Raw genomic sequence first — 23336 nt, 5'->3', positions numbered from 1 at the left:
CCCACTTCTGTGAGAAGCCTCACTACTTAAAGACCTCCTGCAGAGTGTGAGTGGCTGAGGGCAATCTTTCTCTTCCTGTAAAACACAGGGCCACAATCTCAAACCCAGAACTTAAAACATATATGTAATTAAAATATTTCTAAAGGCATTTCTTATAAAAAAAAAAGTCATTGATTTGTAAGCTGAGCTATCATTTTTCACAAAAGAGCTATCATTCTCAGTCAGTAGAGTCCAGCTATACTTGTGATTTCTGTTCTGTGAAGAAAAAGAGAAAGACATGCAGGTACCTGATGGTTTTCCACACATCAAAGCCATCCAGAGGCTTGGTGCCATTTGTGCTTCCCCCGGCCAGCTTCACCAGCGTTGGCAGCCAGTCGGAAATGTGGATGAGCTCCCGGTTCTTCACACCCTTCTGTTTCAGCAAGGGGCTTGCCACAAAGCCCACGCCTCGAATGCCTCCTTCCCACAGGCTCCATTTTCTTCCTCGAAGGGGCCAGTTATTGCCACCTGCCAAAGTCTGCCCTCCATTATCTGAAACACAATTAGGTCCTGGTATGAGGGCGATGTTAACTATTACATATACGTAAGAACAGAAGACTTTTGTGTGTGTTGTTGATAAAAAGAGCTTAAGAACAAAAAAGATAACTTCTCCTCACCCTCTCCCATACCAACTACCCTTCTCCCACCTGACACTACTCTCCATTACATAGGTGTGGCACAAATCTGACAAAAAGACCTTTAAATCCCCCATGGGATTTAAGGACAAGGAAGTCCCCTGAAAGTAACTGCTTGGGATAGAGCCCTGGCTAATCAATGGCTAGGCTTCAAATGCATGCATGCAACTTTGTGTAACACGGGAGAATGAATCCAGGTAAGCTGGGCCATTCCTCCCATATGAAAACAAACCTCTGAGTTTCACTTGGTGTCTTAAAGCTCCTGGTAAATGGGAATAACAGACCTTTTTATTTTCCTCCTGGAAAATTTTTCTAAGATTTAAACTGGTAACTGGATTAATATTCTATTCCCTGGTGATTTGGATTCTTTCTTAAGTACAAAAGTTGAAGATTTCTCCAGTAGGCTTCTCTAAAAACAAAGCAGCTGGGTGGAAAAAAATTATAAGAAAAATCCCTCCCTTCTCAACAAGAAGGCAAGACAAACTTCATCATGCACTGTACCAGGGAAGAGACAGATTTCCTTCCAAGACAACTGAGGAAATGGGGGACATAAATGAAGCCAGAGAAGTTACAAGAGTGACTGATGGTAAGTATCCTACCAGCTGGTTGGAGCTCAGTTAGAAATTAAGTTGGACTGTAGGAAGTAAAACATGGTATTTCTCATGTACCTGAGGTTGTAGAATCTTATTATCTCCAAGAGTATCCATACACTTGATGACTTTAGAGATACATTTAATAACACTTACTTGCATATATATTATACTTCAATTAAACTTAAAAAAACCAGTTATCCAAATAACCACATGAGGGCAGTATGTTAGACCTGCTTTATAGAACATTATATACAAAAATCTAACACTGAAATTAAGATCTATCAAAGCTGCAGGATACACACAGAAGGAAAGAGTACCAACATTTGTAAAGCATATACTGTGCACCAGACACCACTTTAATTTCACATTATCTTTCACAGAATCTGGAGTCTGATAGATCTGAAATTAAAGCCTGATGACAGCTACTAGCTGTGTGATCCAAGACAATATGCTGCCTCAGTTTCTCTACCTTTAATAGGGAGATTATAATTCTTATCTCATGCATTATAGTGAGAATTAAATGATACCATTTATAATAATTACTTGGCTGGCTACCTGGCATAACTTACGTACCTGCTTGATAAGGGTAGCTAATATTTACAACAACTCAAATAGTCTACTATTACAAGCATTTTGTTGCTTAAAGAAAAAGAGGTTTGAAAGGCCAGATAGCTAATAAGTGGCAAAGCTAGGATTCAAGTAAAGTCTGTGTGACTCCCCAAGTGCCTTCTGGCCCCCAAGTGCCATGCTCCTAATGTCCCTGGTGTAGAGAAGAACTTATGCCTACAGGCCACATAAAGCTTCAGTTCTCTGTGAAGACTATAAGCAGTCAGTCTCCATAGAGGATACAGCAGAAGGAGAGCTACTTCAAGGTGATGATTAATTCCCTTTAAGGAAGCCTTAGCGCTAGTAAGTAAGAAGTTCAAGGCTCTGGTGCCAAGGAGGCTTCTGATCAAGCCCTTACCATGCTGGGTCCTTGGTTCTTCTCTGTGTTTATGAAGGGGAGGAGGAAAGCCTTGGGCTAGATTAGAGGAAGGTAATGATTGTTCAACATGGGTGGGTGACAATCAATCTCATCATTTGCTATCACAGACTTACAAGAACCTTACCTTAAACTCACATCTCTTCTTGTCAGTACTCAAGTTCCAAAAAGTCATCCAAGCCAGTTTATTAAATACACATTACATTTCACACAAGCAGATCTGTATATTCAAAACAAGGGACCAGCATTTTTAGACAGAGGGAATTCCTCCATGCTCCTCATTCTTCACTGAGCATCAGCCACCCACAGCCAACATATCAAAGCTTAAAAGAAGGTGCCATTCATGTTACATAAAAATACACTGGAGAGAAACAGTTACCCATGAAGTCAAGAATGGCTGAGACAGCATTACTGTTAACCCTACTGTCTGGATTGCTATAAATGTACTGGCACAATGCTTGTAGAAGATGCGTGTTGTCTCCATTTAAAAAAGATACACTTCTTTGGAGATACTCTATAATGTCTCTTTCAGTTCCACATGTTTGTTAGTGCTCAATATCAAAATATTAGATGATGGTGGTGGAAGTAAGAGTGGTGATGGCAGAGATAAGAGTGGCTGGGTCTGGAATCTGATTCTAGGAGCAGCCCTCCAGGTATGACTCAGAAAGGAAAACACTCTGTGCTATAAAGAGAATTTGGCCACTGTTGCTACTGTAGGAAGAGGAAGGTGTCGCCACCTCTTCTTAGGGGTGGCCGGTGATGCAGTGTGGGTGATGTTTTTGCCATTAGCTCATTGTGATGTTTTTTCGATTAGCAATGATAAGTCATTCTCTCATCTGTTATCAATGTGGCTTCCTCCGTCATTTTTTCATGAGCATTCCAGAGAGAAAGCAGTGTCAGCTGACACTCCAGCAACTTCTTCTCTTGGACCACCTGTCACAGAGCCAGTGCAGATGCGGCCACATGAAGAGGGTGATCCAGCTATACCAGGGGCTTACGTCTCCACAGGCGGCATATGGCGGGTGGCTGCCATGTCCCAGCAAAGGGACAGAATCCACAGGTGGGCCTTTGAAATGCAGCATGCTGTCCATCTGTTACAGTACAGTCTCCAGGGATTTCAAAGAGTTGGACATAAAATTGATCAGAGTAACAACAAGCATGCAATAAGTTCATTTGAAACAGGTACAGAGAGTTTACTATTTTGCTCCCTTAAGTCTGACATAAATTAAAACTTAAAAAGACAATGGAGCCACGACCATTTCAAACACATTTCTTTTCATTTTCCATCCTAATTTTTTGAGGGGGCAAAAGTTAATTGTGTCCTTATTAAGAAACAATTTTCAAGAGAAAATTCCTGACCGACTTAATGAAAAAACACCCAAATCAAAATAAGATGACTCCCACTAATAAAAGAAGCTATGAAGCAAGGAAATAGTTCTTCAGCAATGTTTTTGGCAGAGAGAAAACCTAATTATAAAACCTCTGCTGTCTAGAAATGTCAAAATAAATGTTGTCATATACAGATGGCAAACCTCACTTTATTATTCATTACTGAAAAAAAAAACTGTCAAAAAAATCATGGAAAAATATTGGTTAGCCAAGCATTAAGTATATAACAATGAAACCTTATCCATATCCAGCTGATAAAAATTAAAATGGAACCATGACAACAACATTAGTTTTTAGGACTATTCCCAATGATGTACTGTTGTGGCTTGGCTATGGAAGACTGCCCTAAACTATCAGCGTCTGTCTCCATCTTGTTGCCCCCGTGGGTCTTTCAACCTGGGCTTGTCCAAGACCTCCTCCTCACCTTGACCTCGGGATCCTGGAAGGAAAAGCAAGGAAGGTTCCAGCAGCTTGGCATCAGAGCCTGGACTTCCCTCGGAACAGGGGTGCCAACGTGAGTGGGACAGATGAAGGGACAGAATGATTCAAATACAAAGCAGCCCCTCTTTCTAAAAATGGGGCCTGTTTGCTGATGGTTGATTCTTTCAGACTAATATTTAAAATTACTAAAATGCAAATTAAAGAGTTAGTCTATGTCTTAGTAGTCATCTAAAGGATTAGGTATTTAATTCAAACTTCTCCTATTAGATGATCTTAGAGAAACTACCTACCCAGACACTTCCTTTACAATCCGATGTTCTCCTCTTTCCCTCTTGCCCTCCATTCAGTCATTCTGATTAAATATGCATTCACTGCTGCCAAATCTCTGCAAAATGGACTTCTAGTCCATCCTCTCTTGTCCAGCCCCACTGCCTTGGGTCTGACATCTCTCTCACCTGGACTCGGGGTAATTTACAGACTGCTACATTTTGTTGTCAGAAGCATCTCTGTGAAAGCAAATCCAATCAGGCCACACCCATGTTTAAAGACCTAATTGCTTTCCAATCAGGAAAAATTTCAAACTTTAGTCAAACATATAGAATCCTTCACATCCAGCCCCAACCTACTTTTTGGGCAATTCCTGCCCTTCCCCGTAAAAAGTGCCCTGGGCTTCAATCACACAGAACTAAATTCTTATTAGCATATGGTATGCCCGTTCATACTGACTTTGCCTATATACATGTTGGTTCCTTTGCCTAAAATGCTCTACCTCTTCGTACCTGCCTGACTTAAATTTCATGTCACATCTTCTACTAACTTTTTGCTCACTCCCCAAATAGACTTTATCTCTCTTTGCTTCTGCACTTTATGCACACCTTTTCTATTGCACTTATCTCTGTTTATCGTTAATTAGTTGTTTATGGGTTTGTCTTCTCCTTAAACTCTGCCTCTCAAGGGCAAGAACAATGTCTCATCTCCTTTGCATTTCCAGGATCTAGGAGAACTGCCAAGAGAAGGGCTCAAAAATAAATGAGTGGAGAAAAGGCCACCAAAAATTGAGATTGAAGTTACTAAAAATTAGCTTTGTTACTGTACAGTGTTTTCTGAGCCTTCACCCAGCCTTGACCTTGACTTAGGAAGCTGTTCTTTACAGAGATGTTGCTTATTTACCAGAATATGGGTAAGGTGTGGTGGGGGGCACCTAGACCCCTGTGAGGATTTATGCAATCAAACCCACAGAGACCAGCATTGTCTGCCCAACCTGGCACCTGATCGGCTACACTAAAGTCAAAGGGATTTGATTACAAGCATTTGAGGGACTTTGGTCCTGCCTGGAAAATATCCTCACTCACCCCTTCAACAAATCTTCCCAGAGCACCCACCATGTACCAGGGACCACTCTAGTTTTAGGAAAATGTCAGCCAACAAGACAGAAAAGGTGAGTAGAAAAAGAGATAAGATCTCTGCCAGTGATTGGGCCTCTGGGAGGAACTTAAACCAAGACAGGAAAAAGCCAACCCCCACCAGAGATGGGAGCACCCAGGTACAGGGAGTAGGAGGCTCAGGGGCCCCATGCAGTTACACAGATGGCAGGGTGCTCTACATCAAGGGTGCTTCTTAAGACGAAAATAACTATACTCATAAGAACACTCTGTTGCCAGAACTTAAGGAAAACTTTAGCCGGAATGATGACTAAACATAAACAAAAAGGTGTCTAGCTGTTTTATGACTGTCTTTATCTTTCCCTATCATCCCTATTGCCACAGTTCTAATTTCACTGAAATGTATTCATGGGATAGGTGTTACATGCTGTGAGCCTGGGAAAATTACTCTCTCTCTCAGCCTGTTTCCTCATTTGAAAAATGAGGGTAACAATACCCATCTTAATATAAAGCCTGGCACAGAAATGGTGCTCCATAAACACTAGCTATTTTCACTGATGATCACGACCAGCAGCAGCATCGAAGTATGCAGAGCAGAACAGACTCCCATCTGGGTATTTACTAAACATAAACCAGATTTAGGTAGTATAGCTATACTCTAAAAACACCATACTTTCAAAGAAGAAAATATTCCAACCACAGAGCCCTTCTGGGTTGCATTCTCTTCTCTATAGGTAATTTCTTGAGAGTAATAAAAATACAATGAATTGTGAAGGGTTTTGTTGTTACTGGGGCAGAGCCAGGTGACTACTTTCTGTTTCTAGTTCAAATAATGTACATGAATTATCAAAGAAAGAGGTACAATAATCATAGCCTGTGATTCAAATTAAATGTCAGAGACTGAATCTTCATTCATATATTCATTTGAATATTTGTGGGGGTTTTAAATGGTTGGCACCATTCAGGGCAGATAAATGTTCTGATCCCTACCTTCCAGTCAGACACAATCAGACTTTACACCTTAATTAAAAGAACCAGAGAGGTGAACATCCTGCTGAGCTAGCACAAGGAGGATTCTGGTGGAATGGTATTAGCAGCCAGACCCAAATAACTGATGTAGTCACCAAATGAACTGCCGATAAAGGAAGATGGAAAAGGCAAAACCAGGAATAAGTGGGGATTAAAAAGAAAATTATACAGGGTTGTAGTAGAAGATTTCCTTATTTTAATGGGGCTAATGTCACTGCTTATAATGATGAGATACCAACAAGATTCTATCTCTCATTTAAAATTTATTAAGAATGAAAGACTCAAAAGTCTGTTGAAAGATTGAAAACATTTGGTCTCTAAAAGTAAAATAGTACTGGGACCTGGAAAACACTGTCCTAATTTATTACATATTTTTAGGCAAACAGCTGGACTTTTTCTGTAATTTAAAGCAGAGGAAGTCACAGATCTTGGAGAACCTTAAATGAAAGCTGTAGGATAAGTACAGATTGTTGTGAGTTACTCTCACATGGCATGGGTAATGCTAAATTTGATCTCCAGATCCCAGATCCCCTATAACAATTAGCAGAGAAGCCCCATGTTTAGAGTATTTACAGCTAGTAAAAGTACCAAATGTTTGCTCTATTCTTTTTTAAAACTAAAGCCCTCCTTGTTTTCCCTTCAGTTTGATCTTGAAAGAATGCTTAATATTTTTTACTAATTAAATTATGAATTTGGGGGCAAACTGAAACTGTTTGCCACTTTGAAAGAGTATAATAGTTTATTCAATAATTATTTATCTCCCCTTCAAGACCTGAAACTCCTTTAAGGTGGCCAGATACTTTTTTATTAGATAGCTGTTTATCCATCAGTAATGCCAATTGAGAAGTAATAGATGAAAAAAGTATCACAGAAGGGCTTTAGAGTCTGGCAATTTCAAGGACAGCAGGAGAGAAATGAAAATACCATCAACAGAAAAAAAGAATTATAGTTGCTATATATATATATATATATATACATATATATACATATATATATATAGTATTAAATATAATACAAGTGTACTTGCATGGTGAGAAAGATGGGAATTGAGGCCAGTGATTTTTCAGAGAGAATTAAATCAGAGAAAGCTAACATTCTATGTGGGCAAGCATCAGTTAATTTGTCTTTATATTTCCAAATATATAATACAAGTTAAATGTTCTGAATTTACCCTTGAAGCAGAAACAACATTTTATTGGATCTTTACTTTGTAGGTAGTAAGATAAGATTTTAAAGTTCCTCAGAAAAACCAATAAACTAAACTGAGCTTAGAACAGGCAGTTTTGTTTCCCCAGAGCTCTTCTCTGAGGTTTGCTAAATGCTAAAGGAGCTCACTGGTATATGTGTGACTAATTACAAAGGGAGAGATAAACAGAAGTCATGAGAACATTGTCAGCACAATCCTCTTGGAAGAACAGAAGAGTGAAACATTCAATGGCAGAACAAAAACAATTCAATACACCTAAATATTAAGAAGTTTGTTAAAGGAATTTAATAAATATTTCAAATGTTGAATGCATACTTAATAAAGGTACAAGAAAATGTTTCTCTTCAGATCTGCAGGTAACACTTGCTCCAAAGCCAAAGTGAAACAAACTCGGAGTCCTCAGACTCCAGGTTCTCCTGACCATGCAGGTGGCAGGACCCTTCTGCCCAGGCTGGGAACGGGGAGAGGGAGGAGAAATCCTGGTGACCCCAAACAGGTACTGGGAGGGAAGCAGCTAGAGGAAAGGAGAACTCTGTGCCTAAGGAGAGGCAAGAGGTTACATGGAGGCATTTTATCAGGAGACACAGTGATGTTGAAATAGGAAGGTCCAATATCAGGGAAAAGCATCATGTCCTAAACAGCATGAATCAGGATTAAAAAAAAAAACAAACAAGACCAAACACAAATCAAATGCCCCTGAGTAACCATAAAAGGCTCATCAAGTCCCTGCAATAAGATCCCTTTATTCCCAGATACTGTTCTGGTGATGGTACCTGGCTTCCTCATTTCACAGCATGCTAGAATCTGAAAATTAGGAAGGTGCAGATTGCTGGAGATGGTCTCTATAGAGACCATCCTAAGGGTAAGGGAAGAAGAAGAAAAAATGTGAATTTTAAAAGTAGACCACAAGCTAAAAGCATATTTACCTGTTTCTCCAACATTAAGTGATCCACACTGATGTACATTAAGGATACCACTGTATGAAGCATATACACTAATAAAAAAATGTAAATGATGACCTTATTAAGATGGCAAGAAGCTCATAGTATAATTAAGGATAGTTTAGACCTAGAAAAAGGTTTATATCCATATTCATGACACTGATCCCATCTACATCAATGGAATGTGACCACCTCCACCTGTCATCTTCCAGCAGAGGACACAACCACAAGCACACAGCAGCTTTACTCTCCAGGCAAAGAGCTAAGCCTATACATTGAAAAGATGAAAATGATTACAGGTCAAACAGGGCACCTCAGGATGCTTTAAAATAGTAAGTCAGGGCTTTTCTTCCTTCCTGTAATTCCTGTTGCCCTGTGACTTCCCTCTGCCCGGGAAGTAGGCAGGGCAGTGGGAACAGCCTCAGGGAAGGGGTAATCAGCAGCCTGATGATGTCATAGGTTTAGCTTAATCACTAAGTTAGGAGAAGAGAGAGGACTGGAAGCAAAGCGAGGACAGGGCTGTGAGCCTAAGGAGGCACTGTGGGCCCTGCCCATGGTAGAGGAAATGAGGTGTGGAACCCAAGAGTGGAAACAGCTGGGACCTCATCCAGGGGGCCTGGGGACAGTGGGGACAGTGAGGCCCTTTGCAGTGCCCTGTGCCCAGTGTGGTCTGGCAGCAGCAGGTGGCAATGGTTGTAGGGTCACAGGCCCTCACACCACTGTGTGGAAGAAGATGCAGCCCCAAAGGTGAATGGTTTTCATTTGCTGTTGAGAAGAGCACAGATGTGGCAAGAGATGGCCCAAGTCTCTGCAGGCAAGGAGGTTGCAGCATAATCGAGATGGATTACACAAAAAAGACCAGAAAGGAACACGAAGGCTCCTGCATAGAGTATTTGGGGATGATGACTAGGGACCAGACACTTCCCTCAGCTCCAATGCTTTGGTTCTCTGGAGGCCAGCCAGGGATAGACAAAGAGACTTTGAACTAATCTAGCTGACCTGACTTAACTGAAACCAGATTCACTCCACCCAGCAGAACTGGACCCTGGCAGTACTGAGTACAGCTATGGTGGGGGGAAGAAGAAGCATTACACTTGTTGCATATCTAAGTTTGTAGACTGAAGTCTGTGATCACTATGCATGAGTGGGAGCATTACGGCTGGATGCTCTGTGTCTGATGGATATCACAGCTATGTTGGGTTACTTTGCAGGGTGAAACAGATGAATCCATTTTTATTGCTGTGGTTGGTTTTTTTGTGTGGATGTATAATAGGTGACCCACCTATGGGCCATTCACAGATTTTACCTTTTTATATAATAGCAACTATAATAATTGGAAAAGTTCTGAAATAGGATAAAAAGCTTGTTTCTATATCAAGCCTAAAACCTCCTTTTCATAACTATTATTTTGTAATGCTCTTTTTACTGTCTTGTAACGGAATTCATACATAAGATTATACTCACACACCTAATTTGTAAAACAAGTTCTAAATGTAATATAAAAGAGAAGAGGCAACTGATAATAAAATAGCATGTATTTCATATGAAAATGTGAAGGCTCAATCCTAAAAGACGTAACAAAGTGGTTAGATAATTGTGTGTACTATATAGGTAAATTTGGACTTCAAGGAAGCCATTTCTGTACTAAAAGTACAGAAAAATGAAAGCGAGCAGGGATGAATGCAAGAATAAAAGTTAGAATATGAAGTATCTATAAAGCCATGTAAAAATTACACTGTCTATGCAAAACTAAATGAGGTTCTAGACTCATAAAATTATAAACATGTGTTTTAGTCTTCATGCCTAACCAGCAGGAAATTTGTAAGCTATATATAAGGCTTAAGATACACAGCTCCTCACATGCAGGGTTATTAGAGGCACTGCATCCTGGACCTCTGTCCACTAAGTGCTAGTAGCACCCATTCAAATTTCCAAAATTCTCTCCTTAAGAACCACTGCCCTACATAATGGCAAATTGGGACATATGGCCAGGCATAGGCAATGACCTCTGTTTCAAGAGGCTCTCCAGGTTGGCATTCATTACTTTGTGAATTTATCATCATTGGAGGTCGGATCTGAAGTTCTACAGGCTCACAAATAATTCTACCAGCATATGGAACAAGGCTCTACCTCTCAGGACAGAACCACTGTAAGTGATACATACAATCAGAATGTCAATTAATTGATTTACAATGTAAATTTACCTATCACAGTGGCTTGCATGTTCATGCCCCATATGAATGGTTCAAATGCATGGGAGGCCAAATCATAATTGATTTCCTAGTGAAGAAGACTCAGACTTACTATGTCTTGTTGCCAACATACAGTGTATTTGTATTTATGTTTATGCAATCTCATAATAATTACTTTTCAGATCTAAAATATTATAGTGCACTACAAATATTCAAAAGTGTTTCTTCCTTTAAAAAAGGAAATAAGCCAAACTTTAACCACTTTTTTCCAGCAATTAAGTTCTCAAAAAGCTACTAACATTCACTCGAGTAGATAACTTAAGTAGCTCTACATCTATTAAAGAAATTGAAATTTGTAATTAAAAACTTCCCATAAAGAAAACTCCAGGCTCAAATGGCTTCACTTGTAACTCTGTGAAATATTTAAAGGAGAAATAATACTCACTCTATACAAACTTCTCCACAAAACAGAGAGGAGCCCAAATTCCCAACTTATTCTAGGAAGCCGGCATTACTCCGATTCTAAAACCAAAGGGATTACAAAAAAAGAAAAAAGAAAAAGAAAACTACAATGAACAGAGGTGCAAAAATCCTTAACAAAATCTTAGTGGATCAAATCCAGCTATATATAAAAGTGATAATATATTAATGTATTGTTTTCCATTGCTGCCATAACAAATTATCACAAACGTTAGCAGCTTCAACACCACAAATTTATCATCTTATAGTTCTATAGGTTAGAAGTCTGATACAAGTCTCAATGGGCTAAAATCAAGGTGCTGGAAGGGTTGCATTCCCTTCTGGAGGCTCTAAAGAATCTGTTTCTTTGCGATTTTCAGCTTCTAGAGGCTGCTTGATTTCCTTGGCTCAAGATCCTCCTCCTTCAACTTCAAAGCCAGCACTGGTAGGTTGAATCTTTCTCACATCATATTACTTTGACCTCCTCTTTGTCTAACTCTTTCACTTTTACAACCGTTGTGATTACATTAGGCCCAATCAGACAACAGTTTAGATGACTGGCAACCTTAATTCCTCTGCATCAGCTAACATAATATTCATGGGTTCAGGGCTGTAAAATGTGAACATGTTTGGAGAAAGAGAAGGGGCCATTACTCTGTCACAGTCATGATGACACAGTGAGGTTATCCTTGGATTGCAAGTAATTTTCAAACAGAAGCACAGAGTCGCAAGAATTATACTACCCAACTCAAGACCCACTGTATAAAGCTATACTAATCAAGATAGCATGGTGCTGGAATAGGGAGCCTAGTAAAAGAACCACACTTAAATGATCATTTAGTATTTAACAAAGGTGCCAAACAAACCAATCAGGAATTCCTTGCCACAAATGATTCTAGAGTAATTGGATATCTACAGGGGGAAACAAGAACTTTGGCCAATCCCCACTTCACAACATACATAGAAATTAACTGAAGATGGATCATATTACAGCTCAATCGTTTTTTAAAAAGAAATTAAAATATGAGCAAAGGACTTAAATACATATTTCTCCAAAGAAGATACACAAGTGGCCAAAGAACACATGAAAAAAATGCTCAATATCACTAGTTATCAGGGAGATACACATTAGAACCACAAGGAGATACCACTTCACACTTACTAGGATGCTTATAATAAAAAGGACAATGACAAGTGTTGGAGATGATGTGGAAAAACCAGAACCCTCATACATTGCTGGTGAGAATGTAACATGGTTTTGCTGCTTTGGAAATAGTTTAGTAGTTCCTCAAAAAGTTAAACATAGAGTTACCATATAAACCAGAAATCCCATTCCTAGATGTATGCCCAAGAGAAATGAACACATATGTCCACCCCAAAATGTGTATATGCATGTTCACAGCAGCATTATTCTTCAAACCCGGAAGAATGGAAACACCCAATGTCTACTAACTGATGAACGAACGGATAAAGAAAATGTGATATATTTTCAGCAATATGTAGCAAAAAAAAAAAAAGAGGGTATTATTCAATAATAACAAGAAAGGAAGTACTAATACATGCTACAGTATGAAAGAACTTTGAGAACATCTTGCTAATGGAAAAAGCTAGACACAGAAGGTCACATACTGTATTATTCCACTTATGGTTTACCCTTGAACACCAAAGGTTTGAACTGTGTTGGTCCACTTACACATGGATTTTTTTCAGTAAATGTATTAGAAAATTTTTAGGAGGTTTATAACCATTTGAAAAAACATTTTCTTTTCTCTAGCTTACATTTTAAGAACGCAGTATGTAATAACATACAAAATATGTGTTAGTCAACTGTTTATGTCACTGGTAAGGCTTCCAGTCAACAGTAGGCTATTAGTAGTTCAATTTTGGGTGAGTCAAGTTACACATGGATTTTCAAGTCACAGGGTACCTTCCCTAATCCCTGCGCTATTTGAGGGTCAACTGTATATGAAATGTCCAGAATATAGTCAAATCTATACAGACAGAAAGTAGATTAGTGGTTATCAGTGCTTGGGAGGAGGGGAGAATGCTAATAGATACAGGATTTTTTTGGGGGGTGGTGGTGATAAAAACATTAGATGATGGTCATGATTGTATAACTTTGTGAATATAACTAATGACTTGTACACTTTAAAAGGGTGAATTTTATGTTAATATGAATCATATCTTAACAAAATTGAGGAAAACAAAGATGGATCAAAGACCTAAATGTAAAAGCTCAAACCATAAAACTCTTATAGAAAAACGTAAGAGAATATCTTTGTCACTTGGGAGTCAGCAATGGTTTCTTAAAACCAACAGTTTTCCCCACACATTTGTGTATAAAAACTGATAAGCCCCATAATGGTATAGGTGGGAGCACAGGGATGATAAAACTTGAAAGGCAGAAGCAGCAGTGGGAGAAAGTGCAGCTGTGGTCAGGGGTGGGTTCTTACTGCAGTTAAGCATCCATCCTTACTTTTTGACCTTTGGGTGAAAGGTGGGTTAAAGAAGAAATCCTATATTCAGGAAAACTCTTTGTGATGTCACAGGAATATATACAGTCTGCTTCATGGAAACCATCCAAGCCTGCCTACCCATGTATATTTGAAAACACAGGCAGGGATGTACCTTAGTACCACAGATGTGATTCTCCTAGGCAGGGTATTCTAGGTTCCACCCTAATTAACAAAACACAGAGATTCCAGGACATGTCAGATTCTTTGTTCTTGTTTCCACCAGATTCATGGGGCTTCTTTTAAAAACAGATCTTTACCAGAATCAAAGTGTCTCTCTTTCTCTTACAGGCTCCTACTTTTATACTTCAATTTCTCACCGGGGCCTTTTGCATCAAGCTGACACAACCAAAACCTCTGCCTGGCATGTGAGGCACCAAATTATCTTTCTGAAAGCCTTGTGCATATACTCAAAGGGACCACTTCACTGTGGATTCCGTTTTTGGCTTCCTGCAAGTTTCAATGTAGAATCAAGTAGAAAATGACTTCTATAGAAGATGACATGAATCTTTTCTATACTTCATGTAATCATGAAGAGATATCAACCCCATCAGATATGAAATGGTGTGCTAGTGATTTATTTTGATTTTCTGATTTATATACGGCAAAATTCACCTGTTTGCTGTGCAGTTCTATGAACCTTGACAAAGGTTCTTAAGAATCATAGAACCAGCAGCACAATCAAGATCAAGAACCCCCTCACCCCAGAATCACTTCCTTGTGTGGCCCCTTTGTAGTGAGACCCTCCAACCCACCCTTAACCCCTGGCAACCACTCATGTTTTTCCCCATTTTTAAAGTTCTGCCTTTCCCAGAATGTCAGATAAAAAGAACTCTACAGTGTGAAACCTTTTGAGTCTGGCTTCTTGCACTGGGCACCATGCACCGGAGACTCGGGCACTTTGTGCAGGCATCCAGTTCCTTCCGCTGTGCAGTAGTCCACTGCACAGATGTACTCTGGCTTTGTTTATCCATTTCACTGGTTGAAGGACATTGACTTTTCTGCAATTTTTAGTACCTATCAATAAAGCTGCTAGAAACATGTGGGTATAAGGTTTTTTTTTTTTAAGGTTTTTGTATAGACATGTTTTCATTCTTCTTGGGTAAATTCCCATGCCTGGGACTGCTGCTTTCAAGACACATTTTCTTCATCTCTGGTTATTAGTGGTTTGATTACAGTGTGTAGTCTTCTTTGGGTTTATCCTGATGCATTTTACTGAGTTTCTTGAGTCTACACATGTATCTGTCACCAAATTTGTCAAGTTTGCAGACATTATGCCTTCATATATATTTTTCTGCATCAATATTTCTCCTCTCCTTGTAGGTCTCTAATGACATAAGTGTTAGACCTTTCGATATTGTCCCACAGGTTTCCACAGCTCTGTTCAATTTTTTTCTTTTTTCTGTCTTTCATATTGTGTAATGTCTTTTGATGTTGAAGTCCACTGACCCTTTCCTCTGTCATCTTCATTATGCTACTGTGCCCATAAAATGGATTTTAATCTCAAGACACTGTATTCTTCAGTGCTAAAATTTCAGCTTGGTTCCTTTTTTTTTTTCCCTTCTGAGAACTTCTATTTTTCCATGCATTTCAAGAGTGTTCGACTTTACCTCGTGGAGGACAGTTACAATGGCTGCATTAGTTTATTTCTAACAACTCCAACATTTGGGTCAGCTCAGAGTTGGCACCTGCTGTGAGTCTTTCCCCTTGAGTAATGGTCAAATTTTCCTGGTTCTCTGTATGATGAGCAGTTTTGGATTGCACCCTGGACCTTTTGAATATTAGGTTGTGAGACTCTAAGACTTGTTAAAATCCCCTCAAGGATGTGGATATCTGTGTTTCAGCAGACAACCCAGATGGGTTCAGAATCCCAGCTTTGTCTCACCTGGGCACAGTGGCTCAAATGGCAGTTCCGTTTTGAAAGGCTTTGCTGTGACGCTGGGGACTGCTCTGCTCGGCGTGTGCTCTGCTGAGGGGCTGGTCTGGGACATGGCCAGTGGTATACTTTGCAGTTGAGCCCTTGAAGCCTTTGCTTTGCTTCTTGGGGACTGAGTGGCACATGCCAGTGCAGAGGTGAGCCTGGGACTTCTGTCAGTTCATGCACAGAATCGGGGGTCCTCTTCTCCAGCTCCCTCCCCTCCAAGATTCCCCCACACTTTGTAGCTCCTAGGGTTCCCATTTCCTGGTTTCTCTGGTCAAAAAGATAGCTTTCTGTCAGGTCTCAGCTCCCTATGCTGATAGGTACTTCTGCACAACTGAGGCTGCCTTTGGGAGCAAAGCAGAGAGAGAGAGAGAGAGAGAGAGAGAAAGAGAGAGAGAGAGAAGAGAGAGAATGGGATTCTCCCACACACTTTGGAACAAAAGGGGCCTCTTTACCTTGGTCCTCTTTCTGAGAGAATGTTCTTTTGGGGTTTTAGGTGCCCAAACTCCTATCACAAAAGCAAAGGCAGATCCTCAACTGAGGCTGGCCTTGGGGCAGGGCTGGGAAACAAGAGAAAAAAAGAAATAAAATGGTAATTCCTCTATATTCTCCAGTAAAGGAGTCCTTTCCCAAGCCTCTGGGTAGAAACCAGGGGTTTCATGTGTAGGGTCTCCTGCCAGTGCCTACTTCAGAGTCCGTGATTCCATCAGCCCTTGGGGCAAAGCCGAGAGGCAGGAGAAAACAAACCCAGAAAACTCACCCTGGTACCAGGACCAGATCAAGCTTTGACCTCATCGCCAGTTTGCCTGCTACCATTTACTTTTCAGGTGTTTTCTATATCTTCCAGACTTTTCAATTTGTAATCCACGAGAAAGATAGGCTTCAGTTGGCTTCCTCTATCCTGCCCTGTACCAGAAGGGTATGTTCATGATTTCAATGAGAATGGGCCAGTGGAACAATGTCTGGTCTTGTTTTTTTTGTTATTGTTTTCACCTTTGCCTGAATAAATACAGAAGTAGAATGAGTGACACTTCATTGCATAAAAAAGAAAAAACAATTAAGTACCTGCTAGGTGCCCACGACAGGTGCTGGCAGTGTGGGAAAAGACAAGGAGGTTCAGTACATAGACCCTGCCCTCAAGGGACAGGTCATCTGTGGAAAGCCTGGCCCAGGTGAAAAATACAAGACTGTCTGTCCACCATTAGGACTAAAAAGGACACACAGAAAGAAAAGAGATGAAAACCAGGGAATCAGAAGGTGACATGGAGGCTGTTCAGCTCCATGATGGAGAAGAAAATGCACATTCCACCAGAGAAGGGGCCTGGCAGGGTAATCATTTTCCCAAAGTTGATTTTCTACCTTTTTATTACACGTTGAGTTTATTTGTCCCCAAGGAAACTAAGAGACAGTCTCTAAGGGCATTTTATTACTCCTGACTCTGTTCTCCCCTACTGTTCTCCCAACTTGTTCTCAGAGAGGGGACTGGAGACCCAGTCATGCTGGAGTGAATCATGGTATCTTTCCTGGGGAGTCTTGAATTACCACGGACAAAATTCTCAATAATTGTTGTTACTCAGCTGGTTGCTGGCATTGTTCATATGCTTCAGCTGAGTTAAAGCATTCGGAAGTTTATCTTTCATATTTTATTTGGGTTTATTCCTACAATCACAAAGGCAGTATCTTCATTCTAGGAGAGTATCTATTATATTTGAAAATACTTTTTGTTAAGTATTCAGAAAGGCTTTTCATGGAGAGGCCCCGTGAGCAGACAGCCACAAAGGAAGAGCGGCTGTAGGCAGAGCAGTTGCACAGATGGCCGGCATAAGCAAATGTGGGCCAAGTCCTTGGTGAATTTTCACTTGCAGCTGTGTGGAAAATACCTATGCTGGTGACTCAACGTCTTTGGATTTCTAGCTTTAAATCACAGCAGGGAAGAGAACATTTTCAAATGCTATGAATTTAGGGAGACTGGTGTGAACTTCAGCCAGTTTTGGGCCCATCAATTGTTATGCATTACAATAAAGGACAATTTTTTTAAAATAAAAGGGACTCCTGTCACAATCAGGGCATCAAGCATGGTACCTGAACAGATGGCATGGCAACCAGGTGTGTGGGTGATAGAGATTCTGTATCTATTTCCAATCATGAAAATTTAGCTTCTTTCTAGTATGACTTCATGCTGGGGCCTCAGTTTTCTTTTCTGGAATGAGGTGTGTGCACATCCAAAGTCTTTGCTTGGCCAGCCCATCAGGGTCACATGTAATTGGCAGGACCAGTGACTGTATCACATGTGCGCCTTTTCACGGTTTTGTCTGGGAACTCTACCTTTTGTAAAAGACCTTGCTTGTGTCCTCTGATCGCCCCCCCCCACTTCCACCCACCTCCTGGCTGGCTGCTGGGACTGTATTTTGTTGCTTATCTAACACAAAATAAACAGAACAATCTGGAGCTAATTTAAGTGGTCTACCATATCAGGATACAGCTGGGAAAGATTTTAAGAAAAAGGCTCACCAGGAACAATAGTGCTGTGAAGCTGAGCAGCGGTGGAGAGCACAGGAAGGCCTTTCAGACAGCCTGGCAGACAGCTGTCAGCCCCTCCAATAACAATCCCTGCAGCCAATGAAAACGGGCAGGGCCTGTATGCACAGCTCTGTGGAACACCAACAATGAAAACAAGGGATTAGAGGGCGTTCTGAGTTAATGGCTCAAGTGTCAGGGCCACCCATCTCCCAGGAGGCCTTCTGCAATACTCCCATGCAGCCAGAATGAGGAGGTTTTACAGATGAGGGGACAACACTTCATTTCTCCACAATGCTGGCCAAGAGGTTTTTTCTGACTTGCATGCATCATGCCGGCTTCATCCTGACTTATGAATCCAGCAAAGTCTGCATTGGAACATCTGTTTTTGACATCAATTTCTCCAACTCTGTAGGCTGCTTGTCTTTTTAACTCTTTGGGGGTCTCTGGCTAGACCTTGAATTTCCTGGTGCAACTTGACAGAGGAGGGAGGGCACGAGGGAGTTAAATGAAGCTGTGTGCTACCCTTCAAAGAACTTGCAAATGCTTTCTGTATTAAAACTGAAAACCACACTTGGATCAAGCTCTTGACAAAGATCCAACCAATTAGGTAAACTGAATAGTCCTAACGGCAATGATGTTTCATGTAGAAAATACTGAGCTGGAAGCATGGACACTTGGACTGTACGTCTACTTCTGCCACTGCAAAAGTTTGGGGGAGTCACAGTCTCCTCACTTAGGGCCAGATGCCCTTATCCTCTTTGTTATGTAATCATGATAACAGCATATGCTCACACGTTTCTTCCAGAAAGTGCTTGACTTAGTAGAATTTTCCCTCTGACAAAAGCAACCTTTGCATCTATTACAGAACAATTCCATTTGTTTGAGGATAGCTTTAAAAAATAATTCTTGTCTATGTTCTAAAGTAAAAAGAATTTCATCTGTAAGTTCCAATTTAAAAATATAAACAAATGAAAATGTAGAAATTAAATAAATATTTTATTAGGCACCACTCTATCTACTGTTATATATTTCACAATAGATCATATACATGGTAATGATTAGCAAAGTTTCCATGATAACAGAACTAACTTAAGATTAAATTTTCAATGTGCAAAAAAGAGATATAGATAGGTTTTCTAAGAGCTGAAAAGAATATGAAAAGTTCTGAAGAGTAAAAAGATAGGAAGGCAGGGAAATAGCCCCTTTAGAAATGGAATATCTCTCCCTCCCTTCTGTTTCCAGCACATGTAGGTTTGGACAATGATTACTTCAAAAATACCTGAGCACACTTACAAAAAAAAATCCAACTACTCAAAAATATAAAATCTTTCCAGGACACAATAAAAGACCCCGAATACCCAAAGCAATCCAGAGAAGGAAGAACAAAGCAGGGGAAATTACGCTCCCTGACTTCAAGCTGTATTACAAAGCCACAGTAATCAAGACAATTTGGTCCTGGCACAAGAACAGACCCATACACCAGTGGAACAGAATAGAGAGCGCAGATATAAACCCAACCATATATGGTCAATTAATATATGATAAAGGAGCCATGGACATACAATGGGGAAATGACAGTCTCTTCAACAGCTGGTATTGGCAAAACTGGACAGCTACATGTAAGAGAATGAAACTGGATCATTGTCTAACCCCATACACAAAAGTAAATTCAAAGTGGATCAAAGACCTGAATGTAAGTCATGAAACCATAAAACTCTTAGAAAAAAACATAGGCAAAAATCTCTTAGACATAAACATGAGCAACTTCTTCATGAACATATCTCCCCGGGCAAGGGAAACAAAAGCAAAAATGAACAAGTGGGACTATATCAAACTAAAAAGCTTCTGTACAGCAAAGGACACCATCAGCAGAACAAAATGGCATCCTACAGTATGAGAGAATATATTCATAAATGACATATTCAATAAGGGGTTGACAGCCAAATTATATAAAGAGCTCATACACCTCAACAAACAAAAAGGAACTTAGCCAATTAAAAAAATGGGCAGAGGAGCTGAGCAGACACTTCTCCAAAGACAAAATTCAGATGGCCAACCGGCACATGAAAACATACTCTACTAATCATCAGAGAAATGCAAATTAAAATCACAATGAGATATCACCTAACACCAGTTAGGATGGCCACCATCCAAAAGACAAACAACAACAAATGTTGGAGAGGATGTAGAGAAAGAGGAACCCTCCTACACTGCTGGTGGGAATGTAAACTAGTTCAACCATTGTGGAAAGCAGTATGGAGGTTCCTCAAAATACTCAAAATAGAAACACCATTTGACCCAGGAATTTCACTCCTAGGAATTTACCCTAAGAATGCAGCAACCCAGTTTGAAAAAAGACATATGTACCCTTATGTTTATTGCAGCACTATTTACAATAGCCAAGAAATGGAAGTAACCTAAGTGTCCATCAGTAGATGAATGGATAAAGAAGATGTGGGACATATACACAATGGAATATTATTCAGCCTTAAGAAGAAAACAAATCCTACCAATTGTGACAACATGGATGGAGCTAGAGGGTATTATGCTCAGTGAAATAAGCCAGGCAAAAAAAAACAAGTATCAAATGACTTCACTCATCTGTGCAGTATAAGAACAAAGAAAAAACTGAAGGAACAAAGCAGCAGCAGACTCACAGAACCCAAGAATGGACTAACAGTTACCAAAGGGAAAGGGTCTAGGGAGGATTGGTGGGAAGGGAGGGATAAAGGGGAAAAAGGGGCATTACGATTAGCACACATAATGTAGTGGTGGGGGTGGACATGGGAAAGGCAGTATATACAGAAAAGACAAGTAATGATTTTACAGCATCTTACTATGCTGATGGACAGTGACTGTAATGGGGTATGTCAGGGGGACTTGATAATAGGGGGAGTTTAGAAACCTTAATGTTCAAGTAATTTTACATTAATGATACCAAAAATATATATATCTCTCTCTCTAGGACAGCTCTTAAACAATAGCATGTATCATGAGGATCACCTAGCAGGCTTGTTCATGCACAGGTTGCTGGATCCCACCTGAGCTTCTGGTCCAGGGAGAGGCCTAAGAATTTGCATTTCTAATAAGTGCCCCAAGTGATGGTGATGAAGATGCTATTTTGAGAACCACTGCTAAAGTCAACCAGTTTAATCAGTATCTTTTTGTTGTTTTTATGAATCACTGGTCAAGTGTGGTTGAATACTGACAGTAGAAAAAGAAGCAAGAACATGAATAGGTACTGAATCAACATAAAATATTCATAAAAGCTACATAAAGGGAAAATGGCTAGACTATAACTTCTGTGAGGAGCAAATTATAAAAGCAGTTACTTTCTCAGGACAAAATGGTCCTTGACTTAAGGATGAAAAAAATGTGGCAAAGGAGAAGGTTTTGTAATGATGAGCCCCTGGGTCTGGACCCTATACCAGTGGTTTTCATACTGGCTACACTACAGAGTCACTTGGGGATCAGAATCTTTGGAAGGAGGGGCCTTTCTAGGTGATCTGGAAACACAGAGAATATTATGATCCTGCCTAGGAGGCACTGTGCCCTCTAGAAAAGAGTTTGACCTTCCATAATAGGACCACAGAACCTCAAATGGTATCTTAGAGATCAACATGAAGAGGACAAGGTCAAGAAAGACTAAATGGCATTCGAAAAGCAGCACAGCTAGTTAGAAGCAAAGCCACAATTAAACCTGTTTTCCTGAAGCAAGTCCAAATCTCTGTCATACTATTTGACAGCAATGGTAAGAATAATCAACAAGACAGAAAAGGAAGGTAATTGGGGAGAATCTAAAATAGAGACCTCAATATACAACAATAAGGTATATTTTCAGGGTGGAGATTCCAGGGGTTTCATTCAAAGTATCTGTTTTAAGAAACTGAGGAGTTAGTTTCATCAATTCCGGGCTTCATCAAATCCGAAACTGCACTTCTAATGAATGGTTATGTAACCAGGCCTTCATTATCTATAACCTAAGTGACTGTAGTGAAGTTGGTAAATAATACTGTGGCAGTACATGAGGACCATGTGAATTTCAAGAATAAAAAAAGTAGAGAAGATGGACTATAGCGATGCTATCTGGCAGCCTTAACAGCTCACAGAGAAAACTTCTCTCAAGCAAGCTGTTTCTGACGCTCTTTCAGTGATATAACCATATTGCTCTGAGAGAGGTTTGCCAGAGGGACAGTGAGGTCATAGAGTGATTTGGTGAGGCCCACAGCTTGTCTGTGACTCAGCCTACTCTTATGGGACTCAAAATGAATTAAAACTACATTTGAAAAGCTGTATCTTCCACCTGGTTTCCATCACTGTTTTTGGCTAGTTGGAAAAGGACCTGTCAGTTTTTATCTGCAGGAGGTAAAAAAGCGACAGCACATTTCAGAGAAAAGTAAGTAAACATATTTGCCACTAGGATTTCATGTTTACCGACACAGTGGGTGGGTCAGAAAGCCCTACACTGATCCAAATGATGGCAATGCCAACGTTTCGCTCATCAGGCAACGTGACAGCACATGGCCAAGAAGAGGGTATTGTTTTGAACTCATAACATGGAACAGAGGTCAGACAGGATCTCCTCCAATTATCTGACTAAGGCACCTACATTTTATGGGAATTTTTCTCACTTGGGATCAATTCACAATACCACTCTCCATTTCTTGATAAAAACCAAACATACAATCAGAAATTATTTTTAAAGCAGCTTTGCTCAAAGAATATTCAAGGCATTAAAAAGAAGAATCAATGTATCATTTTGAACACTTAAAGGCTTTTTTTCATGGGGACTTAAAGTATGTGAAGAGCTGGGCAGAGGGCTCAGTGAATGTTTGCTGACCAGCCAGAATAGTGCCTTCTTCACAGGTTTGTACTAGGCCAGCCAAAAATGTGATGGAACCCAGGCTTTTAAAATGTAGTTTTAATTCACTTTGAGTATCACAAAATAGACTGAGTCACAACAAAAGCAGCAGTTTGGGATGGACTTCATATTTTTCCTATCCTGTTGTATGATGGAACCTATGTATTTCACTGAATTCTCAAGTTTCTTATATTATGATCAGACACATACAGTGGTTCCTACAGATTTACTT

The 23336-nt window shown here is 40.0% G+C and overlaps 1 protein-coding gene and 1 long non-coding RNA gene across 4 annotated transcripts in view; one reads left to right on the top strand and one right to left on the bottom strand.

Moving 5' to 3' along the window:
- The window catches only part of ARSB (arylsulfatase B), a 185170-nt gene that overhangs the window by 95337 nt on the left and 66497 nt on the right, over window positions 1-23336 (bottom strand). For all 3 annotated transcript variants that reach the window (XM_057494051.1, XM_036914142.2, XM_036914141.2), the window contains exon 5: window positions 288-531. In XM_057494051.1, the coding sequence (XP_057350034.1) occupies window positions 288-531 (244 nt within the window). The remainder of the gene's footprint in view (window positions 1-287; window positions 532-23336) is intronic.
- LOC130681329 (uncharacterized) lies at window positions 2044-14837 on the top strand. The gene is made up of 3 exons (XR_008994396.1): window positions 2044-2139; window positions 11670-11734; window positions 14094-14837. It is a non-coding gene; the product is annotated as an uncharacterized LOC130681329 (long non-coding RNA).

Source organism: Manis pentadactyla, chromosome 2 (genome assembly GCF_030020395.1).
Source record: "Manis pentadactyla isolate mManPen7 chromosome 2, mManPen7.hap1, whole genome shotgun sequence".
Taxonomy (NCBI): Eukaryota; Metazoa; Chordata; class Mammalia; order Pholidota; family Manidae; genus Manis; species Manis pentadactyla.
The sequence above is the reverse complement of the archived record's forward strand: the minus strand, read 5'-3'. Positions and strand labels throughout refer to the sequence as shown.